The 18235-nt window shown below is 55.6% G+C and overlaps 1 protein-coding gene across 1 annotated transcript in view; it reads left to right on the forward strand.

The window, feature by feature from the left end:
* The window catches only part of LOC140912299 (RING finger protein 112), a 49808-nt gene that overhangs the window by 4463 nt on the left and 27110 nt on the right, over positions 1-18235 (forward strand). Inside the window, exons 6-9 of the mRNA XM_073346517.1 lie at positions 209-313; positions 491-541; positions 1227-1283; positions 1432-1518. Coding sequence (XP_073202618.1) covers positions 209-313; positions 491-541; positions 1227-1283; positions 1432-1518 — 300 coding nt within the window. The remainder of the gene's footprint in view (positions 1-208; positions 314-490; positions 542-1226; positions 1284-1431; positions 1519-18235) is intronic.

The raw sequence follows: 18235 nt of genomic DNA on the forward strand, positions 1-18235 counted from the left end.
GGGGAAATGGGGTGGGGGGGATGAGTGACTGCAGTAGATCTCTACTGGGGGAAGCAGAGCAGACAGAGCTTGGGTGGGCTCGGAGACCTGGTAGTCAGGGAACACAGAGCCCACCAGGGGCTGGGTCTCACTGGGTGCTGGGGTATGTGGGGGGCAGAGTGGGGAGCTGGCATGAGACACTGGCCTGTGGCTCCCCCCCGCTCCCCAGGTGGCCGTGCTGCTGGTCGACACCGAGGGCTCCATGGACATCGCCAGAGACACGGAGACCAGCGTGAAACTCTCCGCCCTCTCCATGCTGCTTGGCTCCTACCAGGTAGGCAGTAGGGGGTGCTGTGCTGCAGGGAGCGGGGCAGGGCTCAGCAGGGGGCGCTCTCCCATTGCAGCCAGGGCCGGCCCCGATGCCCCAGGTTGGCACTAGGGGGCGCTGTGCTGTGGGGAGAGGGTCGTGCTGGTTTCTGTCTCTAACCCTGTCCTCTCTGATGACTTGCAGATCCTGAATGTTTCCAGCCAGCTAAAGGACCCCGATCTAGAGTATCTGGAGGTGAAGCGGGAGGAGGGCAGGACGTGGTGCCATTCTCCTAGAGCCCCAACGGGGTACTCTGCCCATTCTGCAGCTGGGGAAACTGAGGCCCAGAGAGAATCAATGACTTACCTGAGGTCACATGGGGAGTCTGTGGAACAGCCAGAGTTAGAACCCAGGAGTCCTGGCTTCCAGCCTGCCCTTCCCCTGCTGTTTTAACCACTAGACCCCACTCCCCTCCCAGAGCTGGGGATGGAACCCAGGAGTCCTGGGGCAGAATTCAGCAGGGCCCAACTTCTGTGCTGCTCCAGGGTCTGGAATTCGCCCCTGCCCGAGCTCCATCCTGACTGAGAACACGGGTGTTGCCAGGACTCTGGGAAAGTCTCAAACTTCGGCATCTTGGTCTATTCTGCTCCTACCGTCGGTGGGCCGGGGGGGCAAAGAGAGCCCCTGGCATGGGGCAGGGGGGAGGGGAACCTTGACTTGCAGTTCTGCTCTTTGGCCACTAGGTGTCTCTGCAGCAGAGGGGGAAAGCCCTGGGACCCGGGGAACAGACCCAGACCAAGCTGGACCTGCAGCTTTATGGGTGGGTGGGTGGGTGGCAGGGGGGTTTTTGTTGGTAGGATTTCCACCCCCACCTGCCACCAGGGCACACGCTGCCTCCCTGCCCCAGAGATCTCAGTCCCCTGCTCTCTCTGCTCTGCAGATGTTTCTGCACGTGGCCGAGGAGGTGGGAAAGGAATATGGGCTGGAGTCCATTCAGGTGAGACGACTTTCCCCCCCAACCTCCCACCCTGCCCCATGCAATCTCCTCGCCCCACTGCATGGGATGCTCCTGCCCCAGCCACTCCCTGCCCCACACCCGAGGGGTTCAGCCTTCCCCTCCTGAGATTGTCCTGTCTCCCCTGCAGCAGCTAGACCTGCTGGTGCGGGATTGGAGCAACTCCCCGGTCTTTGGAATGGACGGTGGGAAGGAGCATCTGAGAGACGTCCGACAGGTGACTGTGGGGCTTGACACGGGGCCTTTGCCCTCTGGGGGGTGCTGGCTCCAATCTGGCCGCAGGGCAAGGGCCTGGCTGGCTCAGGGGAACAGGGAATGGGTCCCGGAGTATTTCCCTCCATTGATGTCTCACTTTGCTGATTCCCCCGGCTCTGGCAGATGCTGGCGGCGAGGTCCCCTTGCAAACACCCCAAGGCCCTGGAAGCGCTGAGCAGAAGCAAAACCCACTGTTATGTGATGCCCTTCCCTGGCAAGCGGATCATGACTGGAAGCGAGGGATGCGTGAGAGGTAACGGACTCGGGACAGCGGCTCTGAGCCTGCACGATGGGGCGTCTCCGTCTCTGCCGGGGAACGGGCCGTGGGGGGACGCTCCGGCTCTGGGTTCATTGCCATGTTCCTCCCCTTTGCAGACATGGATGAGGATTTCCGGGACAGCCTGAGGGACTACGTCACCGGCCTGGTGGCCTCAGCCGGTCAACACGTCTGGAGGGACTGGCACGGGGCGCTGGTGACCGGATCACAGCTCGCTGCCAAGATAAAGGTGGGGATTGACCAGCTGGGCATGGGGTCACAGAAGGTGACGCTCTCCCCTGGCAGTCAGCGCTGGCCCCAGTACCTCATGGTGGCACAAGGGGGCGCTGTGCTGTGGGGAGCGGGGTGGGGGCTTCGCCCTTTTTGCTGAAGTTTTGTTAATTTAGAATGAGGGTTGTGTTTATAGCCTAGCAGAATCCCAGCTTGGATGATTCTACTGAGCCTTCCTAAATCATCCAGGGAAGTTCTTCATTTCCCCCGCCAAACTGATTCCCACTGTTGTCTTATGTCCGTTCCCCAGCGCCCCTGCCCCAGAGGTGGCTGCATCTCAGTGCCGGGCGAGCCATCCCCATGTTCCCACTTTTCTAAGCCCTGTGGAATCTGTATTGTGATTTCTTGTGCTTTCTTTGCAGAAATTCTCTGATCTGATGAAGAAACATTGCTTCGGCTTCTCCTCTCCCACTCAGGTACCTTCTCTGCCTTTCTCTGACTCTGACCTGGTTAAGGGGTGTGTCCCTCCTCCTGTATTCACTTCCGATGTAAAACTGTAGCCTACTTTTGCCTTGTCCAAAAGGTGGCTGCATCTCATGTTGGGCAAGCCATCCCCGTGTCGTGTTGTTGTGAGTCTATTCCCCAGCTGCTCCTCCCCGTCCCACAGTATTCTTGCCAGCAAGTTAAAGAAGTATGGGCTGGTTGAATGGACTATAAGGTGGATAGAAAGCTGGCTAGATTGTCGGGCTCAACGGGTAGTGATCAATGGCTCCATGTCAAGTTGGCGGCCAGTATCTAGTGGAGTGCCCCAGGGGTCGGTCCTGGGGCCGGTTTTGTTCAATAACTTCATTAATGATCTGGAGGATGGTGTGGATTGCACCCTCACAAGTTTGCGGATGACACTAAACTGGGAGGAGATGTAGATATGCTGGAGGGTAGGGATAGGATACAGCGGGCCCTAGACAAATTAGAGGATTGGACCAAAAGAAATCTGGTGAGGTTCAACAAGGACAAGTGCAGAGTCCTGCACTTAGGACGGAAGAATCCCATGCACCGCTACAGACTAGGGACCGAATGGCTTGGCAGCAGTTCTGCAGAAAAGGACCTAGGGGTGACAGTGGACGAGAAGCTGGATATGAGTCAGCAGTGTGCCCTTGTTGCCAAGAAGGCCAATGGCATTTTGGGATGTATAAGTAGGGGCATTGCCAGCAGATCGAGGGACGTGATCGTTCCCCTCTATTCGACATTAGTGAGGCCTCATCTGGAGTACTGTGTCCAGTTTTGGGCCCCACACTACAAGAAGGATGTGGAAAAATTGCAGAGGCCAGTGAAGGGCAACAAAAATGATTAGGGGGCTGGAGCACATGACTTATGAGGAGAGGCTGAGGGAACTGGGATTGTTTAGTCTGCGGAAGAGAAGTATGAGGGGGGATTTGATAGCTGCTTTCAACTACCTGAAAGGGGGGTCCAAAGAGGATAGATCTAGACTGTTCTCAGTGGTAGCAGATGAGAGAACAAGGAGTAATGGTCTCAAGTTGCAGTGGGGGAGGTTTAGGTTGGATATTAGGAAAAACTTTTTCAGTAGGAGGGCGGTGAAACACTGGAATGCGTTACCGAGGGAGGTGGTGGAATCTCCTTCCTTAGAAATTTTTAAGGCCCAGCTTGACAAAACCCTGGCTGGGATGATTTAGTTGGGGATTGGTCCTGCTTTGAGCAGGGGGTTGGACTAGATGATCTCCTGAGGTCCCTTCCAACCCTGATAGTCTTTGATTCTCCCCCAACCCCAGAAGTGGCTGCATCTCAGCACTGGGTGAGCCCATCCCTATGCAGTGTTGTGTGTGGCTGTTGCCATATGCTCCTCCCCAGAGGTGGCTTCATCTCAGGAGTGTGTTGACACTTGTTGGAAAATATTTGTTTTTTTCCCCCTGCAGAGAAATTTGAGTTTCCAGCGAAATATGAGAAGTTGAAATACTTGATCTGGTGTCTCATGGGAATTACAGTTTGGCTCTGCATGCTCCCTTTTCTCCCCATAAATCAGCTCTCTGGTCGGAGTGCAGCTCCCATGATGCACCATAGAGGAGGGAGATGGTGTATCATGGGGCTTGTAGTTTGGGTGCCTGGCTTCAGGCTGAGCTGCCGTGGTGGCTCATGGGAGTTGTAGTTTCACACTGGCTAGTGGCATCGCTCTGTTACATGAGGTTGCTGCAGTTGCTAGGTGGAGACAGGGCCCCATAAACTGCGGCTCACCCCGGCCTTGTCCTCCCTGTGCAGATGACCATCATCTTCCACAACCAGAGAGTCCTGGACAGGGCCAGTGCAGACCATGCTGTGTTTGTGAGGGAGAAGGTGAGTCTGTGCGGCAGGGGCCCCTGTGCCCCAGCCAGGGGAACTGTCCTGGCCAACCCCACTGGCTGTGGGCTTTGGGGTAGGAGACAGGACCTCGTATCTCCAGCTCCCAGGGTGGCTATAGAGATGGGAGGCTCAAACTCCTGCACTGGGGTTGGGATTGGGGGAGGGAATAAGTTTGCCCTGTGGCCAGCTGCAGTGGTGGAGGCGTCATGGGCCAGGTGCCTAATGGGCTGGACCAGGAGTCGGAACTCCTGGCTTTTGTTTATGGTACTGTCGCTGACTCCCCTGGGCTCATCATGGAGACTCTCTGGGCCTCGGTTTCCCCATCTATCAAAGTGGGAGAATGATCTTGCCCTTGGGTGTTTTAGCTTGTGAGCTTTTTGGGGCAGAGATGGCCTCTCACTGAGTTTGTGTGCCGCGCGAGGGGAGGGCCCCCATCTCGGTCCAGCATGAGGGGGCCCCCCCGTCTCAGTCCTGGTTTGTGCCGTACCCGGCACGAAGGGGAGCTCCCATCTCAGTCGGGAGGGTGGGGTCCATGCAGCGCTTGCCCCTTCTAACGCTCTTGGCCGTCTCCTCTCCCGGCGGGCGCAGGACGGCGACTCCCAGAACGTGGTCGCCTGCCTGAAGGTGTGGCCGAGCAAGATGGCGGAGCTGTTCGCGGAGCGGCGCGGGCAGTTGCTCTGGCGGTGCCGGACGGACATGCGGGAGCCGGCGCCGGAGAAAGAGGCCCAGCTGACGGAGCTGGAGGCGGTGCTGACGCGGGAGGCCGAGACCTTCCTGGAGAGCTACGGGAAGCGCTTCAAGAAATTCGCCATTTTGGCGGGCGTGGGCGCGGGGGTGCTGGTCCTGGGACCGGTGGGGGGCGCTGCCGGTGCTGGGATCGCCGCCGCTGCCATCGCGGCCGAGGTGGCGGTGGCCATTGGGGCTGGGACGGGCGCCGTGGCCGGGATTGTCGTGGGCGGGGGCGTGGGCGGGGGAGTTGGTGGGAACATTGCCCAGAAGGATAGGCAGAGGGCCAAGGCTGCTGGCGGCGGGAGGGAGGAGGAGGACGGCACTGAGGATCTATCTGACGAGAAACCCCTGATCTGATCGATGCCCCCCCACAATCTGGGGCTGACGAATGGGGTGACAGGACAGCAGCGTGGCCTGGACACGTCCCCCACAAAGCACCCCAGATTCTAAGAAGGGACGTTTAGATCCTCTTGTCTGATCTGCTCTGCCACCCAGGCTGGAGAATGCTGCCCACTTCCCCCTGCCTTGGGCCCGATATCTCCTTTGCACTAAATCGTTTCCCAGAAAGGCGGCCAGTCCGGCTCGGAATCCGGAAAAGACAGAGACCCCCACCGCTTTCCCGCTGGTGAATCACCCGCGCTGTGAGAAATCGGGTGCCTCGTTTCCAGCTGGAGTTTCTCGCTTTAACTTGCAGCCCTCGGTTCTCGCTCTGCCTTCCTCCAATGTTGCAACACAAAGCTCTTAGAAACACCCTGCCGACGGCCCTCTCCCGAGATCACCCTCTGGGGGTGACCGTGGGCGCCTGGCTTAGTTCCTACAGCGGCAGCTATGTTGTCTGGTCCCGGAGGATAGATATCCAGCCACTCCTATGAGCGGGAAGACAGGTCCAGGGGAGCGGACACAGAAAGACATGGATTGGGTTTCCTGCTCTACCATGGGCTTCCTCTGTGACTTTGGCCAAGTCACTTAGTTTCTCTGTGCCTCAGTTTCCCATCTGTATACTGAGGATAATAATGCATTGAAAGATGGTGAGGGGTTTGAGTTCTACTGAGAGAAAGTGCTATCCAAGAAACAGGCATCGTTATGTATTCTGCGGGAGGGCTATAAAAACATCCAAAGCTAAAGGATTTTCTGTTCAACACCCATGAACAGAACGCACGCCGAGCAGGTGTGAACGCACGCCGAGCAGGGGACACCGTCTGGCCAACTGCACAGGAAGGCTCATCTCCCACCCTTCGGCGCTGGTGAAAAGCCAGGAGTTGGGCTTGAGGATTTCCAACCAATGAGGGCTCGGGCTAGGGGTACTCTCCAGCTGTTCCATGCCCAGGCCAGCCTCAGCTGGCACCTACGATCCCGTAGGCCGCTGTAGCGTGAGGTACGGGGTCAGCTCCATCATGGCTTTGCCTTGGTGAGCCGGGAGCGCCCCTTCTCGTCACAGATTCCAAGGCCTGGGTAACATGGGCCATGACCCTGCCCTGAATTAATTCCTGCTTGGAGTGATCTCTTAGAGAAACTTCCCATCTCTAATTAAAAATGGACAATGATGGCAAATCTGCCACGACCCTTGGTAAATTATTCCAATTGTACTGACTGTTTAAAGTTTCTGCCTTACTTCCAGTCTGAATTTTGTTGAGCTTCAACGTCCAGCCATTGGAGCATGTTAGACCTTTCTGTGCTAGACTGAAGGACCCATTATGAAATATTTGTTCCCCAGGTGGGTACTTATGGACTGGGACCCAGTCACCCCTTAACCTGCTCTTTGAGTCCTATCTTCCTAAGAACTCCTTGGAAACCTAATATCAGGTGAAGGGTTAATGTCTAGCTATTCCACCTGGAAGCAGGCGGGGCACACCCTGACTGTTTCCTAGGAGCAATGCACACATTGCTCTGTCCAAGGACAAGGGCTAGATATGAACCCTGAGAACTTGATTGTTTGGACAGCAACTGTGGGAGGTTTCTTTAGCCTGGGCTCAAGGCCTGAGAACCAGGATTGTAGTAGATAGAGGATGGTAACTAAGCATATGAATCAACGTCATACATTCCTTTGTGTAGCAGTGTGTAATGCTTAGGGGGAGAAATATAATAAAAGGAGAAGGTGGAAGGCAGGGGGGGCAGAACAGCCCATCTCCGCTGACCAGCCTGTTTGCTTGCATAAAGCTGTGTTCTGTCTCATCACTGAACCGCAACAACTGGCACCCAACGTGGGGCCCTCAGCACTCACCTCGCCCGGCAAGGGTTTCAGACGCGTCACTCATCCACTTCGTGGATCCCGGTGAGTATTTTTCATTGTGGTAAGTATGGGAAGCTCCCTCTCTGCTTTGCAAGTGCAACACCGTAATGAGCTGCAGTATTTGCTGCGTAAGGCTCAGCATGACTGCCCGGCTCGAGAACTCACTCTCCTGCTACAGGAGGTGCGTGCCAAGTGCCCGTGGTATCCTGAAGCTGGAAGCTTTAAGCTAGCGGACTGGGAGCGATTGGGCCAGACATTGCACAAAGAGCCTCGGGCACCCGTGCAGGCTTTACATGCCTGGCACCTCTGCCGCGACGTGGTACAGCGTGTCGCCTCGGACAGACCCTCCCTCGCGAGGCTGGTGCTCTCGCCGCCCCCGTCCGCCCCTGCAGCCATCCCCCCTCCTGGCGATGCGACACAGCGTGTCGCCTCGGAAAGGCCCTCTCCAGCCCCAACAGAGGAGCTGCTGATCCTGCCACCCCCGTCCGCTCCTGCAGCCATCCCTCCCCCTGCTTCGCCCCCAGGGCCTCTATTACCACCGCCTCCCTGGCCTTCCCCACCGGAGCCGGTGTGTGATCACCCTCCCCCCATGGGGCCCCCCGGAGAGTCATCTGCATCTGCTCAGAAGCTTTCGCTGGTGCAACAAATGGTTCACGCAGCGAAAGCTCGATCAGATCTTACAGCAGAGGAGCTGGCTGATCTGGTCTCCGTTTGCCCGGTGACCTGGCAGAATGATGACCAGGGCAACCCCGTGGGCACCTGGACCACTCTGCCATACTCGGTGGTTAGAGAGGTAAAGAAAGCAATTCGTGAATTTGGCCTGACTAGCACCTTTGTGCATGGTCTCATTGAAGGGATGGGTGCTGGGTACTCCCTAATCCCTGAGGATTGGAAAACGCTGCTGCGCATGATGTTGTCACCCAGTCAGTATGTTATTTGGCTTAGTGAGAATCGGCAGATGGCAGAACGCCAAGCCCAGGTACATAGAGAGCACGGTATCATTTATGAGCATTTGGCAGGGGAGGGCCAGTTTGCTACTATTGAGATGCAGTCTCAACTCCCTCAGGCCGTCTTCCCCATTATTTCCACCTGTGCCCAGCATGCTTTCAAGAAGGTCCCGGATTCAGGCAAGCCTACCAAAAGCTTTGTCAGTATCCGTCAGGGTGCCTTAGAGTCCTTTTTGGATTTTACCAACAGATTGCAGGAGGCTATCCTCCGACAGGTGGATAACACTGAGGCAGCTCACGAGCTCCTGTTAAAATTGGCAGTTGAAAATGCAAATGAGGATTGCCGCCGTGCTCTCCAGGCAGCACAAGTCTCTGGTATTTTAGAGCTCTCAGGCATGCTGCGGGCGTGCCAGAATATTGGCACACAAGCCCACAAGGCTGGAGTTCTGGCTGCCGCCCTCAGAAAAACTGGGAAGGAGGGGAAGCGCTGTTACCGCTGTGGTAAGGAGGGTCGTTTTCAGCGGGAGTGCCGCTCATCTAAGGCACCAGCCCGACCCTCAAAGAAGTGCCCCAAGTGTGGGAAAGGTTATCACTGGGCTAATCAGTGTCGTGGCAGGTCGGGAAACCGCGCGACGGGTCCCCCCCAAACCCAGGGCCAAACAGGGGTGTTTCCTACTCAGGCAATCGCTCCTCTGCCTTGGAATCCGTAGATTCTATGAGGGCAGCGACTGCTGGAAGTGCAGGGCTTGATTTGATCATGCAGGAGGACACTGACTTTCGGCTGCCAGGGGAGGTCTGTGCCATACCTACACAGGTGATGGGACCCCTCCCTGCCGGCTTTGTAGGTCTTGTTCTCCCTCGCTCACATGCTGGGAAACAGGGCCTTTTTGTCATTCCAGGGGTCATTGATGCTGATTACACTGGCATTATTAAGGTTCAGGTGTGGACTCATCTTCCACAGTCGCTCCCGCGTGGACGGTCAATTGCACAATTGATTTTAGTCCCCTATCAGGTGCCAGCTGCCGAGGATCGAACTCAGGGTGGAGGAGGCTTTGGATCGACGTTGTCTCACTCGCCGTCTCACAGCGCGTCTTCTCCACTTGTTGCTCTGACAATGTCAGTCTGCCCCTCGAAACCTCAGTTAATACTTCTCTTAAATGATGTTCCTTTTACAGGGCTGGTGGACACTGGAGCTGACGTTACAGTGATTCGTGATCTGGAGTGGCCGGTTAGTTGGCCTACGGTTCCTTCTAAAGAGTTGTGGGGGATTGGGGGTAGCAAACCCGGGCGCCAAAGTTTGTCTTGGGTCACGGTCTCTAAACCAGGAGGCCGTGCCCTTGCTACAATCCGCCCTTTTGTGCTCCCTGTCCACCTCAATATTTGGGGCTGTGATTTACTTACAAAGTTAGACACCACCCTCGATATTAACATCTGATGGCTCTCCCCACCGAGGTGTAGTCACTTATCAGTTGGGTGACCCCCCTCGTTGGCATTCTCGTTTTACACTGCCTCAGCGTTCTGCACAGCGTTCAGAATTGGCTGCTGTTATTTTGGCTTTTCAACTTTTTGCTGATTGTCCCTTTAATTTAATTGTGGATACCCATTATGTTTATCAGGTAATTGATCATTTACCCCTTGCCCTCATTACCCCTCAGGTTGATGCAGACCTCCTTCACCTGTTTTTGTCTTTACAGCATCTTCTTGCCACTCGTCATTTCCCTTACTTTGTTGCTCATATTCGCAGTCATACCCCTCTGCCTGGGCCACTCACTGAGGGCAATGCACGCGCCGATCGCGCGTTGCGTGGTCAGGTAAATTCCCTTTTTTCTGACCCCATTGAAAGCCATGCCTTTTTTCATCAGTCTGCCTCTGTTTTGGCCCGGCAGTTTCACATTCCTGCTGATCATGCACGTTCCATTGTTCGTTCCTGCCCCCACTGTGCTGCTGCTGCTCCGACTTTCTCTTATGCCGTTAACCCCCGAGGTACCGCAGCAAATCAGCTGTGGCAAATGGATGTTACTCATGTGCCACAATTCCGCCCCTATTCATTTTTACATGTTTCCGTTGATACTTATTCAGGCTTCCTTTGGGCAACCCCACAACGTGGGGAAGCCACTAACAAAGTTATTCACCATTTGCTGGCCTGCTTTTCTGTTATGGGTCGCCCCTGCCAAATTAAAACAGATAATGCCCCAGCCTACTGCTCTGCAGCCCTCTCCCCCTTTTGTGCCCGCTGGGACGTCCGTCTTAAACACGGAATCCCTTATAATTCCACGGGCCAAGCCATTGTTGAACGTGCCAATTGCACACTCAAAACCTTGATGATTGTGTGCCTTTTGTGCCTGTTATTTTCTGTAGGGGTTGGCTCGGAAGCGCCTCCCCCGTTACAAGTCCGAAGGAGAATAAGATACTGTTCTTTGCTTATGCTAATCTTTTCTCCCAGTACTCTAGCATGGCTAATTGGGGCCCGGCCAACTATATTCTGCCTCGCACGGCTATATCCCTTCACACACCGTACCCGGCCGGGGCTCACAATGTCACCTGTGCGCGTGTAGTTAACTGCACTAGTACAAAGGTGCCCTTGGGCTGTCAAAAAATTTCTCAATCCCTTTTAAATTGTTCCCATGCTGTTAATGTTTCATATAAGTATGGCCATATCATCCTACCATCAGGATGGGTTTTTACTTGTGGTTCATGCACCTTTAATTATATTCCTGCAAATTTAAGTGATGGCACCCTTTGCTGTCTTAGTAGAATGACACTTATATTGCCTTTTGCTGGTCACAATTGTAGTAAAAGAAGTGTACCCCTTTTAGATGATTATATTGCAGATGTTAAGTTTTTGGTTATTTTGTGTTTGTAATCATTGGGCTTATTTTTTGTTGTTGCTGTGTACAATGTATTCCTTCCTTGTTAAGACTTTGTAAAATTTTGCCCTGGAAAGCTCCCCAGGTTATGTCCTTGTCTGTCTGGGAGTTAAATAGCATGACAAAACAAATTGGCGGCTACCATGAGATGGCCAACTATCAATAAACAAAAAAAGGGGAGATGAAGGGTTAATGTCTAGCTATTCCACCTGGAAGCAGGCGGGGCACACCCTGACTGTTTCCTAGGAGCAATGCACACATTGCTGTGTCCAAGGACAAGGGCTAGATATGAACCCTGAGAACTTGATTGCTTGGACAGCAACTGTGGGAGGTTTCTTTAGCCTGGGCTCAAGGCCTGAGAACCAGGATTGTAGTAGATAGAGGATGGTAACTAAGCATATGAATCAACGTCATACATTCCTTTGTGTAGCAGTGTGTAATGCTTAGGGGGAGAAATATAATAAAAGGAGAAGGTGGAAGGCAGGGGGGGCAGAACAGCCCATCTCCGCTGACCAGCCTGTTTGCTTGCATAAAGCTGTGTTCTGTCTCATCACTGAACCGCAACAATCAGGGCTGCAGGTTTTCAAAGGTTGCACCTCTTGGTACCTAAGAAGAGAAAGCAGAAGTCACTTGAGACTGTGGTCTGCAAAGTGTCCAATGGGAGAGGTTAGGTTTCTGCTGGAAGGTGGCCAGTCAACAGGTCTTGGGTGCAGGACAGTCTCAGAGCAATGGAGGCATTTAAGCAATTTCCTTTGTGCCCAACAGGAGGAAAGATATTTGGGGTACTGTGTTAGGGTGTCAATGTACGGATGAGTGCGTGCGTGAGTCTGTGAGCACCTGTAAATGACTGTCATGGGGAGTGCTAGAGAGTAATCTCCCAGATCTAAATAACTGTGAAGTTCTAACTCTTCGAACGTTGCATGGTGAGTTCCTAGTTTTGGGACAAGTCTCCCCAGAAACCATCAGCTGTAATTTGGTTCAGGGAAGATGCAGCTTCTGTTTAACGGAAGGACTTTAAACTGCTCTTGGGGGAATTCTGCGCCAAAAAAATTTAAAATCCTGCGCAGAGTTTAAATTTCTACACATTTTATTTGTCAAAATAACCTTATATAATCACACCAGTTTCATTTATTTTGGTAATTTATTTCAAAATACCTGTCGGCAAGTATTTCTGTAACAGTCCAGACACCCACACAAATTCCCCCAGGAGTAGAAAGTTGAAGAAACTCTGACAACTCAGTTCCTGCTTTTCTGCCCCCTCCCTCCCCTGCTTGCCCGAGCTCAGCTGTCCCCACCTCCTCAGTCCAGCCAGTAAGCCCTCCTCAGCCCAGCCTCAGCCCGCTGATCGTGTTTGTCACGCTCCTCTGGACTCTCTCCAATTTGTCCATCTGTCTTAAAATGCGGTGATGAAAACTGGAGATAAGATGCCAGCGGAAGCTTCACCAGTGCTGAGTAGAAGGGGACAGTTGCCTCCTGAGTCTGACATATGACCTTCCCGTTAATACACCCCACGTGACATTCCCCATTTTCGCACCCCATCCCACTCTTGTCTTTGTTGATTTGACTGCGTTGATGACTTGATTCTAATTCCGCTGCTGCTAATTTGGCTACTTGATCTTATTTTCACCTCAACTGGAGAATGGCTGAGGCAGTTGGGTAGAGTTTGTACCAGCTTGGTCTCAGTGATCTGTTTTCTTGACTTTGTATTTGTGGTGGGTTGTTTTACGTGTAATAAAATGGCGAGAAAGCAGACTGGGTCATCTTTTCTTTCAATCAGCAACTTGAGCCGGAACCATAGAGAATCTTTGGCTGGTACATCATCAAGTGGCCTCACTCCCCACACAAAGACCCTCCTGGAAACACCTGAGGAAGAAAGACTGAATTGGGGGAAGTGCTGGTCCCAGGCTAAAAGGATTTCTTAGCCAAACTCGGTAAACTGCTTGTATCATCAGCCAGGGTGAGAAATTGCTCATTCATATCCAGTCTTGCGAGGATTTTAGGCTTTGTTGGCGTAAACCAGTGTGCCCTTCAGTGAAGTGTCTGGGGAACATCTCAGCATCACATCGAGGGGAGAGCGAACATATTAATGAGTTTACTTTGTCCAGATCCCTGTGCAGTGTGAGAGGGTAGAATTCTGGGTTTATACTCCAGCAGGGGGGTGTGAGCTGGGGATTATCTGTTGTTGGCTCATGCAGAGGCTGGCCAGAGCCCCCATGTAACTGCAGCTGGGTGTGTCCCTGCCTGTGTGAATGCGGATGGAAGTGTAGGACCAGGAGCCGTCTGCAGCTTGTCACAGCAGCACAGTGGGAGAGGGAGCCCAGGCTGGTGGGTCAGTGGTACCCCAGTTTCAGGTGGCACCCCTGGGGGAACCTGTCACAAATTACCTCCCCTGTCTTACACATGATGCTCCTGCAGCCTTTTCATTGTATCTCAGGCTTTCCTCCTGTTTTCCCCAGCAACGGTGTGAACTTTCTCAGTGTTGGATTGTGGGGTTACTCCATAGCTCCTGTTTTCCTCCCTGGGATCTCCCTCCAAGAGGTTTACTCCTGCCCCAGAATGAGAGAGGCTGGGGCATGCTTCGTACTCTCATTGGCTGCTGTACTATAAACCATCAAAAGGAATGGACTATACTGGTCCCAGTCCCTGGGGTGCTGTCCTGCAAAAGGAACCAGAGGACCCCCCGAGAAGTGCTTTTGATCCTTTCAGCCACCCCATCCGCTTGGGGGTGTGCTGGGGTGGCCGGGTTTTGTGGATGCCTAGACTCTCCCCAACCCGTCAAAAAATGTTGGATTCAACTTGTTTCCCTTAATCTGTGAGTAACTCACCCTGGAGCCCAAAGGTGGTGAGGGATTCATTCCCTGGAAACAAACCCAGTTTCTTCCAGTCTCTGCTCGTCGGCTGCGTTTCCGAGAGGAGGGGCCCGTGGACTTGCTGATGACACGAGCATGATGCTGTGGATACCCGCGTCCACACCGGCCCTGTGCTTTTGCCACCTCAGCGCTGGCGTCACAGGGCTCGGTCCAGGCCGGGGCACACGCCAGGAGCCGCGTTGCTGTGGGTTGTTTCCCAGGGCGGGCTGGGGGATACGCCGACCCCACCGTGGTACTTCCTTGTCTTCCGGGGCTGGTCAACCCCCAAAGCTCACGGATCCGCTGTCTCCATGGAAGCAGGCACCTCACGCCATTGGGTTTCACCTCATTTCCACCCTCTCCTGAACACCTGTCCCTTAGACGGGGGGGCTGTTCTCTTCAGCTGAGCCATGCAGGCCCCCCGTTGGGAGACTTTCCTGGGCTCCTGGGGCCTTGCTGTCTCTCCAGGTTTTCGGCTGGGCCGGGGTGGGCACAGGAGTCGCTCAAAACAGAACATTTTGCCAGGCCGGGAAGACGGCCGTCCATTGCGCTCAGTGGGGACGGTTCTGGAACCCAACATTTGCTCCGGGCCCCAGCTCGAAAACCGATCCTGGCCCAAACATCCCGCAACACCCGTGATGCCAGCGAGCTCCAGGCTTCCGTCCTTGGTGAACTCCCACGGGAACAGTCGGCGCAGGGGTAATATACCTGCCCGGGCATGGGTGTGTCACCGGATGGGGCTACAGTCCAGGGGCGGGGCCAAAGCATGTGGGTGGGGCCATGCTGGGGCCCATGTGCCTAGGGCTATAGGGGGCTGGTTAATGGATGCTGAGGGGTTGAGGGGAAGGTGTGAGGGGGCCCTGCTTGATCGCAATCTCTCAGCACTGAGATGTAGCTGCTTCCGGGGAGGGGCAGCTGGGGAACCTTCTAGGGTAACCCTGAGATAGGACCTGGCTCCTGGACTGGGCTGTGAATGTGGGGGAGGCTGCTGGTGGACAGCCCACCCTGGGAGGTAGCCATGTGGGCTCTGTGGGTGGCGGCAAAAGCACCCCTCACTACCCAACCACAGCCCCTATGTCACCACGACCAGGAGCACCAGCCCCGTTGCCATCAGTCCCGTCAGTCCCGTCCTACTCCTTTTCAGCACTGTCCCCGGGACCTGCCTCCTCCACCTCCTATCACAGCATCCCTGCCCAGCTCCCTCCATTGCTCCCCCCCGCCCGTGGGATGTAAGAGATGCAGAAGAGAGAGGGGTGGAGATCAACCGCTGACTGCCCATGGGCCTGAGTCTGCAGAGAGCCTGAGCCCATTGCTCGGAGAGGAGGGAGCTGCTCTGAATATGCCTCTAGGGGGCAGGACTGGGGCATCCAAACCACAGGCAGCTGGGCTTGGATCGCTGGGAGGTGGGCAGTCTGTGTGTGTGGGGGGGTGGTTTCCGGGTAGCCCCTTCTACAGCTCCACAGCACCCCCTGCACGTGATTCTGAAGGGGGATGCTGCACCCCCACGACGGTGATCAAACATAAAACAGTTTTGCAGCAAGTTGTGGCCCTGGGCTCCAGGCCGCGTGTGTGGGTGGGATGCTGGGGAGAACGGAGGAGCTGTGTCGTGTGTGGAGTGGGGTGCAAGGAGTTGGCCAAACACCTCCCAAAGCAGGGGAAATGCTCATTAGGCCTGGGTTTTCCCTGGGGACCTGGGACTTTGCCGTGAACTGGGCCTTGGAGGGGAATCGGGTGCAGAGAAGAGCCACAGAAAGGAACCGGGGGCTGGAATGAAAACTTTCCAGTGGGAGACGAAGCTGTTTAGTGTCTCCAAGAGAATCTGAGAAACGTGGGGCTGGAAGGGACTTGGAGAGGGCACCAAGTCCCATCTCCGGCACTGAGGCAGGGCCAAGGAAACCTAGATCAGCCCTGACCGGTGTGTGTCCGACCTGCTGTCAAAAACCTCCAATGATGGGGATCCCCCAACCTCCCTGGGGAGCCTGGCCCAGAGCTCAGCTACCCTGAGAGTTCGAAAAGTGTCTCCTAATACCCAGCCCCTTGCTGCAAGCTAAGCTGCTTCCTTCTGGTCCGCCCTTCGCTGGACACGGAGCACACCCGCTCGCTGGCCTCTTTAGAGCGACCCTTGTTCTCCCGTCCCAGCTCAGCCTTCTCTTCCCCAGGCCGAACCCAGCCAGGACCTGCAACCGTCCCTCGCCGGCACACGAATGGGTTTGTCCTCGGACATGGAGGAAGGGAATGGGCATAGAAGAGTTTTATGTCCACACTGAGCCCTGCCAGGTCCTCCCCACAACCCACAAGCCCCCTGACCCTCCGAGAGCTGGGGACAGATCCCAGGAGTCCCTGCCTCTCAGCTCTCCTGCTCTAACCCACCAGCCCCCATTCCCCTCCCAGAGCTGGGGAGAGAACCCAGGAGTCCTGGCTCCTAACCCCAACCACTAGACACCCCCCCCTCCCGCTCCTGGACCTGGGGATAAAACCCAGGACTCCTGGCTCCCTGGCCTCCTGGGGGGGGAGGGATAGCTCAGTGGTTTGAGCATTGGCCTGCTAAACCCAGGGTTGTGAGTTCAATCCTTGAGGGGGCCATTTAGGGATCTGGGGCAAAAATTGGGGATTGGTCCTGCTTTGAGCAGGGGGTTGGACTAGTTGATCTCCTGAGGTCCCTTCCAACCCTGATAGTCTATGATTCTATGATTAGCCCCTGCTCTAATCACTAGACTTCACTTCCTTCCCAAAGCAAAGGAGAGAACCCAGGAGTTCTGGCTCCCCTCCCAGCCCCACCTACCATTGGCTGTTCATATCCTCCCCTGTGGCTCCCCCCGCCGCCCTGGGAGCCAATCTGCTTCGGGGTCAGAGCCCGGCTGCTGGGCAGGAGGAAATAGAAACCAGCTGAGCTTTTACTTTCGTTTCCCCAGGATTAAATCTTGGACACGGGCAGAGCGAGCTGTGGGACAGGTAACGGGGGGCCAGCGACAGTTCCCGGGGGGCAGAATCGCCCCCTCCAGTCTATTTCCCCCCCACCCCCAGAGAACCCCCCTGAGATTGGAGTGGCTGGTTTCAAACCAGCGGCAGCTGGGGGGCACCGAAGGCAAATCCCGGCCTCTGGCTGGGGCCCGGCCCCCAACCCCCCAGCCCAGCCCCCCGGGTCCCCACGCAGCGAGCCGCGCCCGGCCGCCACGCCCGAGAGCTGCTTGAAAAGTCCCGAGCGGCTGAAAATCCCGCTGCCCCCGGGGCACTTGCGCTGCGGTGGGGAGGGGGGCGCCGATGGCAGCGGGCTCTCCCCAGGTGCGACGGCTGGGGACGCGCGGTTCCCTCCTGCAGCAGAGACGGAAATGAGTGGTGTTTAATGCCAGGGAGCCCGGACTCCTGGGTTCTCTCCCCAGCTCTGGGTCGGGAGTGGGGTCTAGTGGGTTAGAGCAGAGGGGGCTGGGAGCCAGGACTCCTGGGTTCTTTCCCCATTTCCGGGAGGGGAGTGGGGGCTAGTGGTTTTGTGCAGGGGGGACTGGGAGCCCAGACTCCTGGGTTCTCTCCCCAGGTCTGGGAGGGGAGTGGGTCTCGTGGGTTCGAGCAGGGAGCCAGGACTCCTGGGTTCTCTCCCCATCGCTAGAGGGAAGGAGTGGGTTAGAATGGGGAGGGGAGCTGGACCCCCTGGGTTCTGGGTGCAGTGGAATGAGGTGATGGCCAAAGAGAGTTTGCTCATTTCTTGAGGTGCAAGTGGGGATGGGGGAGTGCCCAGTACACAAGGAGAGCCCTGGGGAACTCAGCACTCAAGAATTGGGCTTTGGACATGGAGTGTCCCTGCCGTGCTCTGTGCCTCAGTTTCCCTCTCTGCCAGCCCTTCTGTTTGAGCTCAGGGGGTGTGAGAGGGTTAATGCATTGGTGTCCTGTTGTCTCAGTTCTCCAACAGAGTTTGGCTTTAGTCCCAGCCCAGGAGGAGGGGAGATTGGTCAACCGGAGCCCAGCCTGTCACCCGCTGCATTATGGGAAATGCAAATAATAAAGGGTAAGCACTCCAGTCCCACCCAATTCAGGTGTAACCCATTCCAGAGGTGGGGCTGGAGCCCATGAATCCTGGCTCACAGCCCCCCCCCCACTGGACTCCAATCCCCTGCCCCCCGCCCCCACAGGTGGGATAGAACCCAGGAGTCCTGGCTCACAGGCCCCCTGCTGTGTGTCTCCCAGGCCGATCCCACCCCCCTCCTCGAAGCCAACTCCAGAGGG

The sequence above is a fragment of the Lepidochelys kempii genome, chromosome 6 (assembly GCF_965140285.1).
Source record: "Lepidochelys kempii isolate rLepKem1 chromosome 6, rLepKem1.hap1, whole genome shotgun sequence".
Taxonomy (NCBI): domain Eukaryota; kingdom Metazoa; phylum Chordata; order Testudines; family Cheloniidae; genus Lepidochelys; species Lepidochelys kempii.